General features: G+C 42.7%; 1 protein-coding gene and 1 pseudogene across 1 annotated transcript; both read left to right on the top strand.

Moving 5' to 3' along the window:
- The first annotated feature begins 4,613 nt into the window (after positions 1-4,613).
- Positions 4,614-5,255, top strand: LOC110139798 (splicing factor 3B subunit 6). The gene has a single exon (XM_070469843.1). The coding sequence runs from the start codon at positions 4,700-4,702 to the stop codon at positions 5,075-5,077; it is 378 nt and encodes a 125-aa protein (XP_070325944.1). The 5' UTR covers positions 4,614-4,699; the 3' UTR covers positions 5,078-5,255.
- A 542-nt stretch (positions 5,256-5,797) lies between these two features.
- Positions 5,798-5,915, top strand: LOC139036115 (small nucleolar RNA SNORA70; annotated as a pseudogene).
- The last annotated feature ends 13,229 nt before the right edge of the window (positions 5,916-19,144 follow it).

Below are 19,144 nucleotides of genomic sequence, written 5' to 3'. Positions count from 1 at the left end.
TGGATGAGGGAATTGACAACTACAGAGAAAATGGTAAAAATGAAGCTAAACCCCAAACATTAGGGCAGGTGACTTTTTCCTGGTCACAGAAATCTGAAAAACAGCTGAGAGATAAGGAGAGCACCTGGATGGTACTTTGAGCTCATACTCTGAGCTTGATGGAGGGATTGGGAAACCTGGCTATCCACCTCCAATTTTCTCAGCTGAGGAATTTAAAGCACTTAAGCTATCTCAAAAGCCAAATTCCCTTCCTCAAGGTACAGCTGGGACATGACTGAACACCCCAGTAATAGTTTTTCAGTTATGGGGAATGGGATGAAGTGGGTCCTGGTTTTGTCTCCCATTCACCAGAAATTCTATTAGGAAGACCTGGAAGTCACCTTTTCTGCTTAAAGGACTATGAGACTTAATAAAGCCTAGCTGGAAACACAGCTCCTGGCACCAAGCCTTTTCTCATTTCCTGGATCTTATGTAAATCAAATATTACCTCCTCCTTCCTTCGGTAACCATACTTCATTCAGGTCTAAGATTTCATGGTCAAAAACACCAGCAGAAAACTTTAAGACAACTTATTCTTCCCAGAAGTTGTAGGGAGTGCGGAAACTTCTGGAACATGCATGTCCACACCCCAAGTAAGATGATGACTGAAGGTGGTGAAACTGGAGAGGGAATCACACCAGATTCCAAGGATGCTGGACCTTTCATCACATTATGGCCAACCACGGGCCACACCTGAACCCTATGGATTCCCGGGCCACAAAGGATGAAGCAACACAGGATAACAGCAGTATGTAAACCGACTTCAAAGACACTTCGACCATGGGTCCAAATCATGAAGAAAGCATGAGAGCAAAGCAAAGGTGGGCAGGCAGACCCTACTCTGTATGCCTAATGTCTAGGGGAGAAAATGCTGGCAGGGCCTTTGAGAAAGCATCCCATCACAGCAAGAAGTCCATGCAGGCTACTGTACCTCTCGGGGAAAAAAGGCAGCAGGTACCAATATCCTATTTTATATTCACTGTTCCAAAGTCCTTCACTCTGCTCAAGATGCATATCTTTGGCAAGGTGTGCTCAGTATTACAGACAAGGAGGCACTGACCAGTGAGAGACACAATAAAGCATCATCCTTGCAAAGAATTCAAGGTTTATAAACTACTTTCACATCTCTTTTCGTTGTTCCTTACATCAGCTGATGATTGAGCCAGGCAGTTATTACCACTCCCACTTGCCAAACAGTACACCGAAGGTCTGAAAATGCTAGGTGACTTATGGCTAGACCGACGGTTTCTAACTGAAGAGGCAGAGATCTTCCCTTAGAATCCCAGTGAGTGACCGCCTACAGGCAGATTTCCCTGCAAGCTAGACTCTGTCAGGGCTCTGGCACTCCACTCATTCTCATGACCCTGGGCCAGTTACTTCACCTCTCTGAGCCTTCACTACATCTATCAGCATCACCCAGAGACTGCTCCAAGGCAGCCATTTCTGTGATAAGATGCTCACATGGTTGAAGAAATTTACGGTCTCTTTTAGAGATTCACGGTGCATATGCTTTACAGTTAAGCCTCTGAAGGGTCCCACAGTTAAGCAGCTTGTTTAACCCTAAGCCTCCTATACTTCAAACAGCACAGCCTTTCTTATTGAATATCTGTTCATAGAAACATTATCTTATCGCATCTTTCAGCCTCCAAATTCTATTTTCCATCTCTGCTCATCAGTCGTGAACCACCCCCATACTGTACTCTGAGGGCAGGTGTAGTCAAGTCAGGCTCTGGATGGGAGACACTGTGCCCTGGACAGCTGAAAGACAAGCCATGTGGGCTAGTCTCCTCAATTCCCCGTGTTTCTCTGAACCTCTGGGCAATCTCTGAACAGGATTTTCCCAAAACCTCTCCCTACACTAGAAATTGAGGGCAAAAGTTAATCAAAAGTTAATCTTTCACTTTATATACTGAGCAGAGGCTAGAAATGGATGTGTGTGTCCCCCACCCCCTAAAAAAAAGACAAAGATTTCAGAGGGATAAAGGAGAGGACTGCCATGATTAAAACTTCACCACTAGAGCTGTTCAAATAAACAAAGAAAAACCTGTGGTTGGAAGAGCACTTTTTGATACCCATAGGACTGAAGGGTGTCACTTTTTTAAAGTGGTGTAACTCTTCTGGATAATTCCTTATGAAAACAGAAGAACTATCATAATTAGCTGAATTTTCTAATTGGATTTTTACCTCTTGATCCAAATTACATTTTCACATGCAAGATCCTCTCCTGTAATGTTAAGGAATTATTGTCAAGTTTTTAGGCTGTGCTATGGGAGAGCGGTTATGTTCTGGAACAAAGTCCTTTTATCTTTTAGAGATTCAAATGGAACTATTTATGGTTGAGACGATAGGAAGTCTGCAAAATGCTTCAAAATAATTGCAGTGGGGATGAATGGAAGTTAAAGTAGATATAAAAACAAGACTGGCCAAAATGCTAAACTGCTGAAGTTAGGGGGTAGGTACGTAGGTACTTCATTGTATTATACCATTCTCTTTAGCGTTATTTTTGCAAATGTTTAAAATGCTCCATAGTAAAATAAAGGATCTTATTCTGAATAATGTCCATTTTTTACCCTAAATAATATTAAGTTTTAGAAAGCCCTAAAAGAACTATGGAACATCAACAGCTTGAGTAACAAAAGAAGAACATAAAGTGACATTGATCAAAATTAAAAACAGCTGTATTTTAAAGGACACCATCAACAAAGTAGGAAAAAATCAACAGAGAACAGGAAAAAATATTTGCAAACCATTTATCTGATAAGATATTAGATAATGATATCTGATAAGTGTTAACTGTGGGATTCTTCAGAGGCTTAACTGTAGAACACATGCATCATGAATCTCCACAAGAGATGGTAGAAGACTCTGACTAAGAGAAGGTAGACTCTGTGGGCCTCTTACAGCAAAAATGACTAGGCGAGCTAAAATAATTGGCCCTGGGTCACGAGAATCAGAGGTAGCATGGCTAGGTTTAGAGCGCCAGAACCCTAACAAAGTCTGGTTTTAAACGAAAATCTCTCCTTGAGCAGTCACTCACTGGGATTCCATGAGAAGACTGCTGTCCCTTCAGTCAGATAAGACTGCTTATTTTAAAGTAAGCAAAGGATTGAACAGGCATTTCTCCAAAGAATATATGCAAATGGCCAATAAGAACACAAAGAGATGCTCAGCATCACTAGTTATTAGGGAAACACAAATCAGAACCACAATGGGATGCACCCACCAGGATGGTTATGATTATTAAAAAAAAAAAAAAAAGGCAACAGTGTTAAAGAGTATGTGGAGAAGCTAAAATCCTCACAAATTGGTAGTAGGGATATATAATGGTGCAGTCGCTATGAAAAAAGTTCCTCAAAAGTTAAACAGAGTGATCATATGACCTAGCAATTCCATTTCTAGGTATATAACCAAGAGAAAGAAAACATATGTCCACTCAAAACTTGTATATTCATGTTCAAAGCAGCATTATTTATAATAGCCCCGAAGTGGAAAGAGCCCAAATGTCCATCAGTTAAGAACTAAATGTGTTACATACACACAATGGAATATTAATTGGCCATAAAAAAGGAATGACATATGGCAGCAACAGAGATGGACCTAGAGATCGTCATACTGAGTGAAGTCAGAGACAAATATCATATATTATTTATATGCAGAATCTAAAAAATCAGTACAAATGAACTTATTTGCAAAACAGAAATAGTCAGAGATGCAGAAAACAAACTTATGGTTACCAGCAGGAAATACACTGGAAGATTAGGATTGGCATATACACACTACTGTATATAAAATAGATAACTAGTAAGGACCTACTGTATAGTACAGGGAAATTGTCTCTAAATTCTGTAATGACCTATATGGGAAGAAAAATCTAAAAAAGGAGTGGATATAGGTATGCATGTAACTGATCTGCTTTGCTGTACAACAGAAATGAACACCAGCTTCCCTGATGGCTCAGCAGGAACGAATCCATCCGCAATGCAGAAGACATGGGTTCAATCCCTGGATCGGGAAGCTCCCCTGGACAAGGAAATGGCAACCCACTCCAGTACTCTCGCCTAGAAAAAATGACATAGACAGAGGAGCCTGGCAGGGTACAGTCCATGGGGTCACAAAGAGTCAGTCACAACTGGGCAACTAAGCACACGTGCACGGAGGAACACAACACTGTAAATCAACTATACTCCAATAAAAATTTTTTAAAAAGGAGTGACTTACTGACATGTTACAACATGGATGAACCTTGAAAACACAATGCTAAGTGAAAGAAGCCAGTCATAAGATAACACATGGTGTATGAGTCCATTTACATGAATTGATCAGAATGACAAGTCCACAGAGACAGAAAGTCAATTAGTGGTTGCCAGGGATTTGGGGGATCTTGGAAGGAGGGGTGGGAATGACTGCTGATAACAGCACTTCTTTTGTGATCGATGAAAATGTTCTGAAATTAGATAGTGGTGATGGTGGCCCAAACTTGTGAATATACTAGAACTCACTGAATTGTATATTCCAAAAGAGTGAATTGTATGGTATGTGAATTATATCTCAATAAAGCTGTATTGGGGAAAAGTGAGCGAGCTCCCAGGAGTGCAGAGGAATTCAAGTGTTTGCGGAGGAATTCAAGTGTTTGCTGCAGTAACTTCATCAGTCCGCCAAGATGGCGATGCAAGCGGCCAAGAGGGCGAACATTCGACTTCCACCAGAAGTAAATCAGATTTTATATATAAGAAATTTGCCTTACAAAATCACAGCTGAAGAAATGTATGATATATTTGGGAAATATGGACCTATTCGTCAAATCAGAGTGGGGAACACACCTGAAACTAGAGGAACAGCTTATGTGGTCTATGAAGACATCTTTGATGCCAAGAATGCATGTGATCACCTGTCGGGATTCAATGTTTGTAACAGATACCTTGTGGTTTTGTACTATAATGCCAACAGGGCATTTCAGAAGATGGACACAAAGAAGAAGGAAGAACAGTTGAAGCTTCTTAAGGAGAAATATGGCATCAACACAGATCCACCAAAGTAAACGTTTTCTGCATTTTCACTTTGGACTAAAACCCATGAATGACTACCACTTTTTCTTTAAATGCTGAATATTGTGATTTCTTATTTGAGATTGAAAAAGACCCACTTGAAACTGATATATGTTAGAATATACTATGTTAATAAACTTGTAGCTTTTGGTAAAAAAAAAAAAAAAAAAGCTGTATTAGGTCTGGCATCCTGCAGTCCATGGGGTCGTAAAGAGTTGGACGTGACTGAGCGACTAAACGACAACAACAAAAGCTGTATTACAAAAATAAAATAAAAGCAAGCCTCAGAAAGCATTCTCAACTCAGAACAGGAAGTACCAAACGGAGGTTGGGGACTGGTGTCAAGAAGCCTCAGGGAGCCCCTCAACTCAGTACAGTACATTGTGAGCTGAGCAGGCAGATCTGCAAGTGGCGGTGCTGTGGACAGAACGAACCATGATCCAAAACCCCCCCCTCTTTTCCTCGCTCAAGAGGGTACAATGGTGTGTATATCAGAATAGCATATATCCTAACTTACCTGCTCTAAAAATAAATAATTTTACACTTTATTATTAGAAACCAATTGTTTTGCAGCCAATTAAGCTGATCATTGGAAACGGAAATGGCAACCCAGACCAGTGTTCTTGCCTGGAAAATCCCAGGAATGGAGGAGCCTGGTGGGCTGCCGTCTATGGGGTCGTACAGAATCGGATATGACTAAAGAGACTTAGCAGCAGCAGCAAGCAAGTTGATCACGGGAGCCTGGTGCAATGGCTGCAAACAGCAGCCTCCTCGGTAGTGTATGCAGCCTGGTGCCTGTGCAGGTTGCTCAAAAGGATCCTGGGGACAGCCCTTTCCAGGACCTTCAAGACTGGCATGCTGTCCCCAATCAAGGTTCCAGACCAGTAGGCTCAGTGTCTTTGGAAGGCCCCAGTGGCCTTCCAAAGGGCACAATGGTCAGGGTCCACATTGGTCAAATTATGTCTATCCACACCAAGCAGCAGGACAAGGAGTATGTGACTGAAGTCCTCCTCGGGGCTAAGTTCAAGCTCCCTGGCCATCAGAAGATCTACATCTCCAAGAAGTGGGGATTTACTAAGTTTAACGAGGATGAAAACATGGGCACAGAAGAGCGGCTCACCCCGGATGGCTGTGGGGTCAAATACATCCCTAATCATGGCCCCCTGTACAAATGGCAGACCCTGCACTCGTAAAAGCCATGGTGCTGTCTCCTCCTTAATCATACCCACCCGTAAGTCCTACTTTCCTGTCCAAAATAAAATTGCTGAAAAAATACCTCTCACCTGATTGCCAAGGGGGATGATATGTAAAGTGATTCATGTTCATTCTAGACAAGGAGTAAACCAAAATGTATTCTTAAATCCCTCCACCGAAAATAAGTCTTGGGTCAGTAAGGGAATGGAGAAGGCTTAATGTTCACCAGAGCTAAAATAATTAATAATAACAACAAAGGTTAACATTTGCCCAGTAATTACTATGTGGCAGGTACTGCCTATAGGCTAGGTGCTAATATCCCATTTTACAGATGAGGATACTGAGTTAACTAATTAGCCCAAGGTTATATGGAAGTAATCTGGCTCTAGAGTCTGCACTCTTCAACAATGCCAGTTTTAAGCATCTCTTCTTCTGGGATACCACCATGGAAGGGTGGTAGTTTCGGCTTGAAATTAAACTTGTCTGCCTCACGGCAACTAGCCAACAGTTCCAGGCCACCTGCCTGACATTCTCAAGGGGACCACAAACCATTTCTTTTAGCAGATGGGCAGGTATTTCTACCCTCCTCTGGCTACAGGCTCACTGCCCTTAGTGAATCCTGCTCCACAGCAAAGGGAGCAACCAGTCTGCAGACCAGGAGGAGACCTCTAGGCCTTTGAGGAAGTAAACCGAAATGTTTTCCAGGAGTCTGTGTTAAGAATCAGAAGACACATCTTCAAGGATAAGCAGAAAGTGCAGGTGAAGAAATGATACTCACGTGTGTGGGGAAGTAAGCCCTACTAATGGGAATGTGAACTGATATAACCGTGTTGGTAAGCAACTTGGCACTCTTGGCTCCGAATTCCAAATGTCCACACATTATAACCCCATAACCCCAATTTCACTTCTAGGAATCTAGCAGACTGCAGACAGAAATAAGTGCAACAATGGTCTCTATAGCACAGTGTGAAAATGCTGTGCTTGGACACAATGTATGTTCATTAATGGAGGGGTGGTTAAATAACTTATCATCTAAAGCAATAACATACAGGCATTAAAAAAAATCACACGGCATACATGCCATATGAAAAGAAGCCTACAATATATGAAGATTTTTAAAAAGTGCATATTGTTAAAATACTACATGTAAAGTATCCATTATACTCTAATGGCTCACATGGGCAAAAGAGTCTAAAAAATAGTGGTTATATGTATAACTGATTTGCTCTGCTATACACCTGAAACTAACACAATATTGTAAATTCAATAAAATTACATACTCCAATAAAATTTTTTAAAAAATGAAAGAAAACAAAGAATGCTACCCATACCAACAATTTCATGTATTTTATGTGTATATAAGTTTATACATAGGAGTTATATTACTGTATCTATAAATATGCAGCATAAGCAGAAAAGCCACCAAAAATACACACTAAACCACAAACTTTCAATTTTTCCTTTAAGTATTTTTGTATTTCTCTGTTACTTACCATTGTTATGAGCCATTGTTATTTTTGTGTAATTAAAAACTGATGTGAAAAGGTAACTTAAAGCCCAAAGAAAAGTAGCAATCGGGTCTAAGAAAGGAAACGGAGAGACAGCCAGAGTGGACCTTCTGCCAAATCGGGTCAGAGCAGGTTTTCTGCTCCTCCCCTCCATCCACCGCAACAGCAACAAGGGGATATGCATATTTAAAAACAAGGGACTCGAGAAAGAAGAAAGAGGTACACAGGATGAACTTCTTACACTATTCAACTCTATATTCAAGTCCCCAAGAGCTACAGTGCTCCAACATCCCAGTGCAGAAAGCCAAATATTAACTTTTTCTCCCAAATAAACCACAAATATGTAAATCCGACTGATAAACTAAGCTATGGTGCTTTCATTCTGTGTTTGGTTGGTTTTTAACACAACCGGAGTGAAATTGCCAGGTGAAATCTTAGATGAGGAATGTAATTTTTAAATGGTGGACAAAGAACAGTTATGTACAATTTTGAAAAATATGATTATTTTCTCCATGAACAGCATGCCTCTGATCTATAAGACGTATAATAAAATACGAGTTACAACATAGTCTGTCTTGCTCCATATTTAAAAATCAAAACAGATATGTTTTTATAACTTCACTCTAAGAATCATGCTTCCAAGCCACAAATATTCTTACAACATCTTACATTTACTCTCATCTCTTCCAAAACAAATTTAAATTCTTTAAAACACCTATTGTGAATCAAAACTGAGCCGTGGCACTATGAGTGATGATGGCACCAGGAACAGAAGACACAGCTCATCTGCTGTCCCACAGAAGAAAGTATGGAAAGATGGAAACCATGAGTAAATAAATCCGGCTATGGGAGTGTAGCTGAGTAGTGAGAGGATCGAAAAAAACCCCATCCAGGCAAGACTCACAAGTATGAGAGGATGACAGACTTTAATTCCCACACTGGGAAAGCCCAGAATTGTATCAACAAGCTGCAGAATTCAATAGAATGAGATTTGTTTCCCTTTTCCTTACCTCCCAGGTTGCAGTATTCTGGATTTATTTGTATTTCTTTGTTTGTGGTTTCCACATTCCATGTGGGTTTTTGGCCAGACTTTGCTCCACCCAGTGGATCTGTAAAGGATGGGCCAAAAAGGCGGTGCCCACGGCTCTGTTGTGTGCTGCTGAGCAGACAGGTCACCCAGATCCACTATCACCACTCCCTGTCACCCAGTGGCCACGCTGTGTGGTCAGAGGAGGCTCGGTGGCCCCAACAAAGCCTACCATTGAGGTTGCAGGGCAAGGAATGAACCCACGTCACTGGACTACCTGGTCTTCACGGTCCCTCAAACATCAGTCCAGCTACTTAAGGCAAGAAAGAAAGAGGCCCTCAGGTGCGTGACTTGGCCAGGCATTCTACAGGAGTTGGAATTTTAAATCCAAAGCCATCTAAGTTCCCCACAGCACCCACAGAGTAGTCAGCCTGTGCCCGGTATCCACAGACGAGCTGCATCCTGGGGCCTGGCAAAAAGGACTCTCCTCCAGACACAGCCCCACTGAGGTCCAGGACCGTGAGCTTCCATCATGGTGACCAGAGGACATCTAATGGTTTCTGCAGGCTGAGCATGTGTGAGAACTAACATTCATGAGGCCAAAAATGAGAGGAGAGCCAAGACTTGGAATGAGGAAAGGAAAAAGTTCTAAGAACATGACTCAGTTCAGAGTGATTATGGGACCATGGAGGACACAGAAAAGGAAGTAACTGGCCATCCCGCTTTCACTGGGGCGAAAACAAACATGTTCTTAAAGTGAAACCACAAGGGTAGACCAAAGTGAGAGGAAAGAAAGTTCAAGATGGGGTGACTGAGGGAGGCTCACCTGCTTACTGAACCACAGACTGAAAAAAATGTGCTTTTGTTAAAACTGTTGATGTTGGCTGAGAAAGTGGAGCTGACTGGTAACTCACGTCAACACATCAGAGAGTAATCAAGAGTCAGGACATCAAAGCTTTAAACTGTCCCACCTGAAATTTGTTGTCAGAGGTTATTTCACACACATCTCTTCATAGGAAAGAAAGAAAGAAAGTGAAGTTGCTCAGTCATGTCCAACTCCTTGCGAGCCCATGGACAGCAGCCTGCACCAGGCTCCTCCATCCATGGGATTTTCTAGGCAAGAGTACTGGAGTGGGTTGCCATTTAAAGCTGACCTCAAATCCCAAGATTCTGAACAGGAGCCGGTAAGGGGACAGCAGGTACCACACAAGGATTCCTCCTCTTTGGCACTACTGATATTTTGGGCCAGACAATTCTCTGTTGCTGGAGGGACTACCCTCAACGTTTAGCAGCACCTCTGGCCTTCACACAACAGATGCCAGTAGCGCTTCTGAGTTATGACAATCACGTTTCCAGGGACTTCCCTAGTGGTTCAGTGGTTAAGAAACTCTCATGCAATGCCAGGTATGTGGGTTCCATTCCTGGTCAGGGAACTAAGATCCCACATGCCCTGAAGCAAGCCCACACACCACAATAACTGAGCCTGAGTACTTCAACAAGAAAGCCAGAGTGCCACAACTAGGACTCGATGCAGCCAAAAATAAATACTTAAAAAAAAAGATTCCAAACACTGACAAATGTCCTCAGGAAAAGCTGTTCCCAATTGAGAACACCACTCTACATAGGTTCACCATGAAGTTACCTACACAAGTAAAAGATCAGAATCAAACTTAAACTCAGATATAGAACAGGATCAAGGAAGTCACTTCAAACTCCCCAAATCTCAGCTTCTGAACTTAGTTTGAGAGGTTAACACCAACTTACCAATCACAATGAACTCTGAGGACCCTCAAAAATAATAATAGTGGTGAAGTCACTCAGTCGTGTCCAACTCTTTGCAATCCCATGGACTGTAGCCTACCAGGGTCCTCTGTCCATGGGATAAGTATTATTATATTTAATAACCATTAAGTATACTCCAAAAGCTTTACATACAGTATGTCTTTTCACCTCCCAACAAATCTATAAGGTACATGCTATTACTATTCCCATTTTACAGATGAGGAAACTGAGGCACAAAGAAGTTAAAATACTTTGCTCAAGGATAGTAAGTGGAAGAATCAAGTTTGGAACTCACATAGTCTGCCCCCGCAGCCCATGACTCCACCACTACATGAGACCATATTCCAGCTCCACACTGGAAAACTGTTAGAACTGCATTATCTAATAGGTGGTCAGTAGCCACAATATCATACCGTATCATTCCAGACTTCTGGAAAACAGTCTGGCAGTTCCTCAAAAGGTTACACAAAGACTTATTAGTCCCAGCATTTTCACTATTAGGTATATACCCAAGAGAAATGAAAACATATCTGCATAAAAACAGGTACATGCATGTACACAGCAGCATTGTTCATAATAGCCTAAAAGGGGAAACAGCCCAAATGTCCATCAACTGATGGACAAATAAAATGTGGTACTTTCATACAACTGAATATTGCCCATAAAAAAGGGAATGAAATGCTGATACATGCAAAGAAATACCAATACATCAACATGGAAGAAACTTGAAAACATGATGTGAAAGAAGCCAGTTACAAAGGACCACATGGTATATGACTCTATTTATACAGAATGTCCACAATGGGCAAATCCAAAGAGACAGAAGGTAGATCAGCAGTTGCAGGGGCTGGAGGAGGAAGGGGTGTAATGGGGAAGGGCTGCTAATGGTTATGCAGTTTCTGCGTGGAGTGACGAAAATGTTCTAAAATTACATAGTAGAGATGCTCACACAATCCTGTGACTTGCTGAAAAAATATATTTTCTGTACACTTTAAAAGGATGAATCCTTTGCCAAGTGAATTATCTCTCAATAAAGTTGATATGAAAAAATTAAATGTCATTAAAAATTCAGTTTCTCAGTTATCCTAGTCACATTTTAAGTGTTTAGTAGCCACACATGGACAGCACAGATACAGATGATTTCCAACATCATGTAAGTTCTACTGGACAGCACTGCTTCAACAACGGATAAAAGGCCTCCTTACCATCTAACTGCAGCCCACCTTTCAAGTCTCAACCTACTCTCACAGTCCTTTGCACACCCACAGGCAAAGCTTCCACCACAGACTGTGTGCCTCTTCCAAAAGCTCCATTCCCACTCTTTCATACTGGAGTAACCACCACTACCCCCAATTCCTGGTCCACAGATATCCTACTTAATCTTATCAACCTTGAAAGTGAAGTCGCTCAGTTGTGTCTGACTCTTTGCGACCCCATGGACTGTAGCCTACCACACTCCTCTGTCCATGGGATTTTCCAGGCAAGAGTACTGGAGTGGGTTGCCATTTCCTTCTCCAGAGATCAACCTTGAAAGCCCTGTCCAAATACCTCTCCCTCTATGAAGCATTTCCTAAATCCCCACCTTCCCCTAGCCCTAGCCATGGTTCCCATAGTCCTTTGCATGCACTCCCATTATAGGGACTTGTTACATTCCTTAAGACCCTTGGACAGCAAGGAGATCAAACCAGCTGATCCTAAAGGAAATCAGTCCTGAATATTCACTGGAAGGACTAATGCTGAAGATCCAATACTTTGGCCACCTGATGCAAAGAGCTGATTCATTGGAAAAGACCCTAATGCTGGGAAAAACTGAAGGCAGGAAGAGAAGGAGACGACAGAGGATGAGATGGTTGGATGGTATCACCGATTCAATGGACATGAGTTGGAGCAAACTCTGGGAGACAGTGAAGGACAGGGAAGCCTAGCATGCTGCAGTCCATGGGGTCGCAGAATCGGATATGACTGAGCAACTGAACAACCATTACAGCACTGATCCCTCCAGATTACAAATCAGTGTTTGTTATCTGTTTTTCTCACAAGATTATCATCTCCTTGAGGACAGGGAGCTGGCTACTCATTTGAGGGTTCCCAGTGCCTAGGAATAATAATAGCCTGCTGCAAAGAACGAACGTTTCAGTAAATGTTTGCTGGAATCTACTGAAAGGATTTACATAAGCAAGTCACGGTGTTGATTTTAGACAACTGTTCACTTTGGTGTATAAAATAGGCTAAGAAAGAGAAAGAAAGAGGATAAGAAAGAGGATAACTCACAAGAAGGAATGAGGGTGGTCGCACTATAATGCTGTAGTTAGGAAAGAAGAGTGGAGTAGGGCTTCTGGACTGAGAACTGAGGCAGGAGAGATAAGTAAAGGTGGGGGGAAGGGATACACTATTGGAGGGTGTGGTGGGAAAAAACAAATCATGAGCTAGGGCCCCTGTCCAGCTCAAAGTTTGAAGCATGGGAGAGGAAAGGTAAGGACCACATCTCTACAGATTTGCACCCAACCCATCGGCTGGATCACTTTATGGAAAAAGACATTTCTACTAAAACTTTAAATACTACAGTCAGATTTTTCCAGTTGAATCTAACCAACAAGAAAGAAACTCTGTATCTCCATCATAATTCAGCTGAAAGAGACAAATGTCAAGGCCTTTCTGTTTGGAGACTCCATGGATTTTTTTATTCTTTATAGATTCACAGAATCACATCTAAGTCGCAAGGATCTATAGGAGAATTAAGTCTAAGTTCCTAATCACAGAAGGGAATTAAACTGATGAATTTATCTGGCCAGGATGGCAGGAAATAATTGTTCCAGTGCAGAGCTGGAACCAGAGAAAGAAAGCTGCCAAATATTATCTGATATGAAATGTAGGTTTTTAAAAAAGATTGTATTATGAAAAAGAATTTATCTGTATATACATATATACATGCATGTATATATGTGTGTTTAGATACACGTATGTATATATACACATGTACATACAAGTGTACATACATGTGTGTGCGTATATATGCACATTTCTATACACACACACGTGTGTGTTAGTCACTCAGTCTTGTCTGACTCTTTGTGATCCTATGACCTGCAGCCCACCAGGCTCTTCTGTCCATGGAATTCTCCAAGCAAGAATACTGGAGTGGGTAGCCAGTTCCTTCTCCAGGGATCTTCCTGATCCAGGGACTTGGGTCTCCTGCATTGCAGGCAGATTCTTTACTGTCTGAGCAACCAGGGAACTGAGATACACACACATATATACATAACTTAATCACTTTGCTGTACACCAGAAACTAACACAACATTGTAAATAAATTATACTTCAATTTAAAAAAAAAGATTGTATTTGATAGAGCCATGTCAAGAGGGAAAAAAAATGCAATGAGGTATCCATACCACTTTCAATACAGAAAGAGTACAGACAGTCCTCCCCAATTCAGAGCTAGCCAGAAGCCACTTGTTGAAACAAGGACAGTGAGTACCTGAAGTACATCCTATACCAAGTGATCTCTTAATTTTTTTTTCTTCACTGATTTCTGTAAGCCAAAAAAAAAAAATCAACAAAAACCAAAAACTAAATTGACTAAACTGTGAGGGATTCAGAGCTAATTATTATAGAGTAACTTCCATTTCAAAGATTAAAATTCACAGAACAATTCTCACCATAGGTACTGAGAAAGAGAGTCTACAGATGAAGGCAGGAGTGTTAGGGGGAAAGGATCAGGGCGAGAGACTACTCATTCCAGAAACCTCCCCTTCTCTGCAGGACCTGTAACAACCTAATAGCTACCATCCAGTGTTAGCATCCATCCAAACAGAACAAAGTACAAAAGCCGCCCTGTCTCCGAAGTGCCAGAGAGATGATAAGCAAACAGCCTGTGATCCACAAATGGCAACTAGGGCATTACACTGAGGATCCCTCCCACGTCTTCTCTCCACCTCCCAGGCTTCCATGACCTGGGAAGGAACCTCCATTTTCCATCCGGTTAAAGAAATGGATCTGGTTCCCACCAGATGCCAATCACTGCTCTCCACTAGGGAGATGCAGTCCACAGGCCCAGAGAACCCAGGTTCAAAGCCTGCACTGTTCCTAAATCAACCCCCTAGTAATGCTAATTACTGGTTACTGGGAACAGTCTTTAGAGATACTTAGGTGCAGGTATAAAGGAAAAGCAACAGTTTGTTCTATATTTTGCTCTCTCAATATCTATACTTCTCAGCTTGACCAGTCCTAAGGGCAGTAACTTTTTTAATAAAGAAAACTTATTTCTCCTGCCGGTTTATGATTTTAACTGAGAAAAGAAAGAACCCCAACAAAGCCTAGAACAGAAGAGTCCCAGCCCAAGAAAAGGGAGTGTGCTGGGCCAGAAAATGAGCTCTGTTCCTTTCACATGTTATTTCTAATATACATAGTCTTGGAGAAGAGCAGGTGATACTTACACAGACAGATGAAACAACAAATTCTGGAAGAGCCACGCAATGGAGTATTATTCACCCCCAAAAAGGAAAGAAATACATGCTACAATGTGAATAATCCTTGAAAACTTTATGCTAAAGGAAAGAAGCCAGATACAAAAGGTCATATATTGTAAGATTCCATTTACATGGAATATCCTGAATAGATAAATCAATAGACACAGAAAGTAGACTGATGTTTGCCAGGGGCTGTGGGGAGGCGGAACAGGGAGGAACTGCTTAATGATAGGGGGTTTTCTTCCCAGGTGATGAAAATATTCTGGAACTAGATGGAGGCAGTGGTTGCTCAACACTGTGAATGTACTAAACACCACTGAATTATTCACCTTAAAATGGTCAAATGGTTTTAAATGATTTGTTATATAAATTTTATCTCACTTTAAAAAAATTAATGTTTTAAATAGAGGATGCTAATGGGCACAACACGATGCTCATAAATTCCGAGGAAAAACGATAAGTGTTTTTGCTGGCATTTTGCTGCTACTCTTGACCACACCAAGTTCAAGTGCCAAGCTATACTATATAGACTGTCATCTTGCTCTGTGTGTGTCTGTGTGTGCAGGCCTTTCTGAAGACAGAGAAAATAGAACGGTAAAGCCTTGCCAAATGCAAAGAAGGGAAGGAGGGCAAGTCCCCCTACTGCACCCCACCCAGCCTGGCACCAAGAGTAACGCTCCCATTAAGAGTTTCGAAATGCCAGCAGCGGCTGAAATCTGCACAGGCCACCTAGCAAGAAAAGCTAGGGGGCTCCATTTGTTGGCCGTATTGGCACCAGCACCACCCTTTGCTCCAAACTCCGAGCTGGCCCAGGTCAGCCTCAGTCACTGACTTCCCCAGGCCAGTCAGCCTAATAGTAAGAACTTGTTACAGCTCAGGTGTGCGCCGCTGCTGAGGGGTCCCAGGCTACTTCATTCCACCTGCCTTCCGACAGTCCCGCCTCCAACACCACTTAAAATGGGGCAAGAGGCCCCTAGAACATACCCCGATCCAGCTGGAAATAGGTATCCTCTCAGCCCCACCGCCCTCTCAGGCCGCCTCAATAACCCAAGTACCCCTACCCGCACCGACGGACACGCGGCACCGCTGCCTCACAGACCTGCTTCACTGGAGGACACGAATGCGCACCCCACACACACCCCGCTTGATACCACTATCCATTCACAATCATTCCCGGCCCACCTGACTGAACTGCCGCCTCAAACGCCCCTCAACTCGCTTGGCATCATGCCTCTGCCTCCTCCCTGATACCAAAACCGTCACAGGTGTCCCTCGGCTAAACATCGACGCCCCCTCAGATCCTGTCCACTCAAGCATGGGTGACCGTCTCAGGAGCCCGCAACTCTTGGTAACAACGTTCCTTCAGGCCCCCTCCAGCCACGCCTCGACGACCCCGAGCCCCCAGCCTGGCCCCTCAGGCCGCCACACGACCCTCCCCCTTACCTGCGGGGGTTCAGCCCTGACTGACAGGGGGCTGGGCAGCGCCTGGAGGAGCAGGAGCGCCATGCCACCCAGGAGCCTTCTCCTCGCCATCCCCCTCCTGCTCCTGCTCCTCCGCCACGGCGCCGCCACCTCCCTTCTCCTCCTCCCTCTCCTCCTCTTCCCTGTTCTTCCTTCTTCCCTTCTTTTCCTGTTTCACTCTCCCCTCCCGTTTCCGGCTCCGCTCCACCCGGCCCCAGCCCAAACGCCCTCCCAGACACTAGGGTGGTTCTCCAGTTCCTACGCTTCATTGGCCCTTGCCCTTCGTCCATTGGTTAAAAAAGCTGTCGATCAAATCGAAGTTCCGCCTCCTTATGAAGACGGAAAACCGGAGAAATTCAGCCAATGGAAAGTAGGAGGAAGCCGGGCCATCTTGAGTGCTGGGAGGCGGTATAAACGCGTCCGCTCCGCAGAGAGTGGCGGAAGTAGCTCCGACGGGGGGCGGGACCATTCGAAACGTGGGTTGAAAAGGCTAAGTCTGATATTTACCATCTTGAGTGTGGCGGAAGTATTAGATTTCCACGGTTTAGCAAAGAGGTTTGGTAATTCTAAAGAGTGTTGGAAAATAAGTTACTTTTAGAAGGTAACCGGGCGCTCTCAAAGAAGAAGGCAACTGTAATCTAAAAATCTCTTGATCTCTTTTGTCTTTAAGCACAGCTCCATTACCAGGGTCGGTCCCTCTCTTCGTCTCAAATTGCTCAAGCCGCAGCTTGGGTCAATTTGAATTCCATGTCAGATAGTATCTTTACCTAAGGCGTGCTTTCTCAACCCAAGTTCTTGAGGGAGGAAATTCTGTTGACTCTACCTCAGAAATAGCTCCACTGTTTCAATCTGTGTTCTCATTTTCTGGTTAAATACAAGACAGGCTTCCTGCTGCCTAGCCAGTTACTAATTCTTCCCTCTTGAATTCCTTTCACAGGTCAGAACAAGGGTGCTCTACTACCTAAAAGCAAATATCATTGTCTCAGGATTTCCCCTCTCAAAATACTTCAACTACCTACAGAATTTATCTTCCAAACTTATCAGTATGGTCCTTTCTGTGTGCTGGCCCCTGCATACTTCTTTATCTCACCTACTGCCACTACGTTTTCTGCGCACTCTGCTCATTCCCCACAGTTAAGAGGTCCTCAACGTACTGTGCTAGGCAGTAGATAGTACACTTAACTTCATTTACACATTATGCTGTGCTTATGAGCTCAGTCGTGTCCGCCTCTTTGGGACCCCATGGACTGTAGCCCGCCAGGCTCCTTTGCCCATGAGGATTCTCTAGACAAGAATACTGGAGTGGGTTGCCATGCCTTCCTCCAGGGCATCTTCCCAACCCAGGGATGGAAGCCAGGTCTCCTGCGTTGCAGGCTGATTCTTTACCATCTGAGCCACCAGGGAAGCCCAAATACACATACAGTTTGCCCTTTACAAATTCCCAGTTCTCGCCCTCATTTCTTCTGGATTCACAAAACACCACACAGTGTATAGTTTCTACCTGCCTGACCCTTCCCACTAAATTTATAGCTTTTTGTATGGCCATACCATGTCTTACTCATTTTTCTTTCTTTCTTTTTTTTTTTTTTAAGAAATCCCTACAACCATGTACAGGGCCCAACCATGAGCTCAATCAATACTGGGAAAATAAACAAATGAAGACTCGCAGCAGACAAGCCAGCTTCCCTTAGCTGACAATTTCCTCTCAAAAGTCTGCCAAAGCATTTTAGAGCACATAGCTGAGCCCAGGGGAGTTTGTTCTTGGCTTAAATGGTGGCAAAGTAGGAAACAGTAAGTGAAGAAATGGGTTCTCTCTGTTTATCCTACTTTCCCAAGTGCTGCAAAGAGCGACAAGTATTTTTGCCGATCTTAAATCTCTTAGAAATGCATTCATTCCACAATCAAACTCCCTAGAGGAGAAGAAAAGATCGAATAATAGTCAGGGGCCATATTATTCTCTTAGCGCAGAGTCTCAATCCTGGCCTCAAGGAGTTTTAAGTCCTCCACATAAAAGTCATCACACGTGGCCAAAAAGCACACAAAAAGATGCCTGACATCACTAATTGTTAGAGAAATGCAAATCAGAACTACAATGAGGTATTCCTTCATACCAGTCAGAATGTTCATCCAAAAAAAAAAAAAAAAATCTACAAACAATAAATGCTGGAGAGGATGAGGAGAAAAGGGAACCCTCCTATACTGTTGGTGGGAATGTAAATTTGTACAGCTGTTATGGAGAACATGAAGGTTCCTTAAAAAAACTAGAACAAAATAATGCCATTTGCAGCAACACGGATGGATCTAAAGATTGTCATATTCAATGAAATAAGTCAGACACAGAATGACAAATACCATATATCACTTATAGTGGAATCTTTAAAAAAAACAAAAAAGAAGGGTCCAAATGAACTTATTTACAAAACAGAGTCACAGATGCAGAAAACAAACTTATGATCAATAGGGAATATGCAGGGGATGGGATAAATTGGGGGATTGATATTGACATATACACCCTAGTATATATAAAACAGATAACAAATAAGGACCTACTGTATAGCAGAGGGAATTTGACTCAATACTCTGTAATGGCCTATATGGGAAAAGAACCTTAAAAAAGAG

The sequence above is a fragment of the Odocoileus virginianus genome, chromosome 7, assembly GCF_023699985.2.
Source record: "Odocoileus virginianus isolate 20LAN1187 ecotype Illinois chromosome 7, Ovbor_1.2, whole genome shotgun sequence".
NCBI lineage: Eukaryota > Metazoa > Chordata > Mammalia > Artiodactyla > Cervidae > Odocoileus > Odocoileus virginianus.
This window is presented reverse-complemented; position numbering and strand designations above follow the sequence as displayed.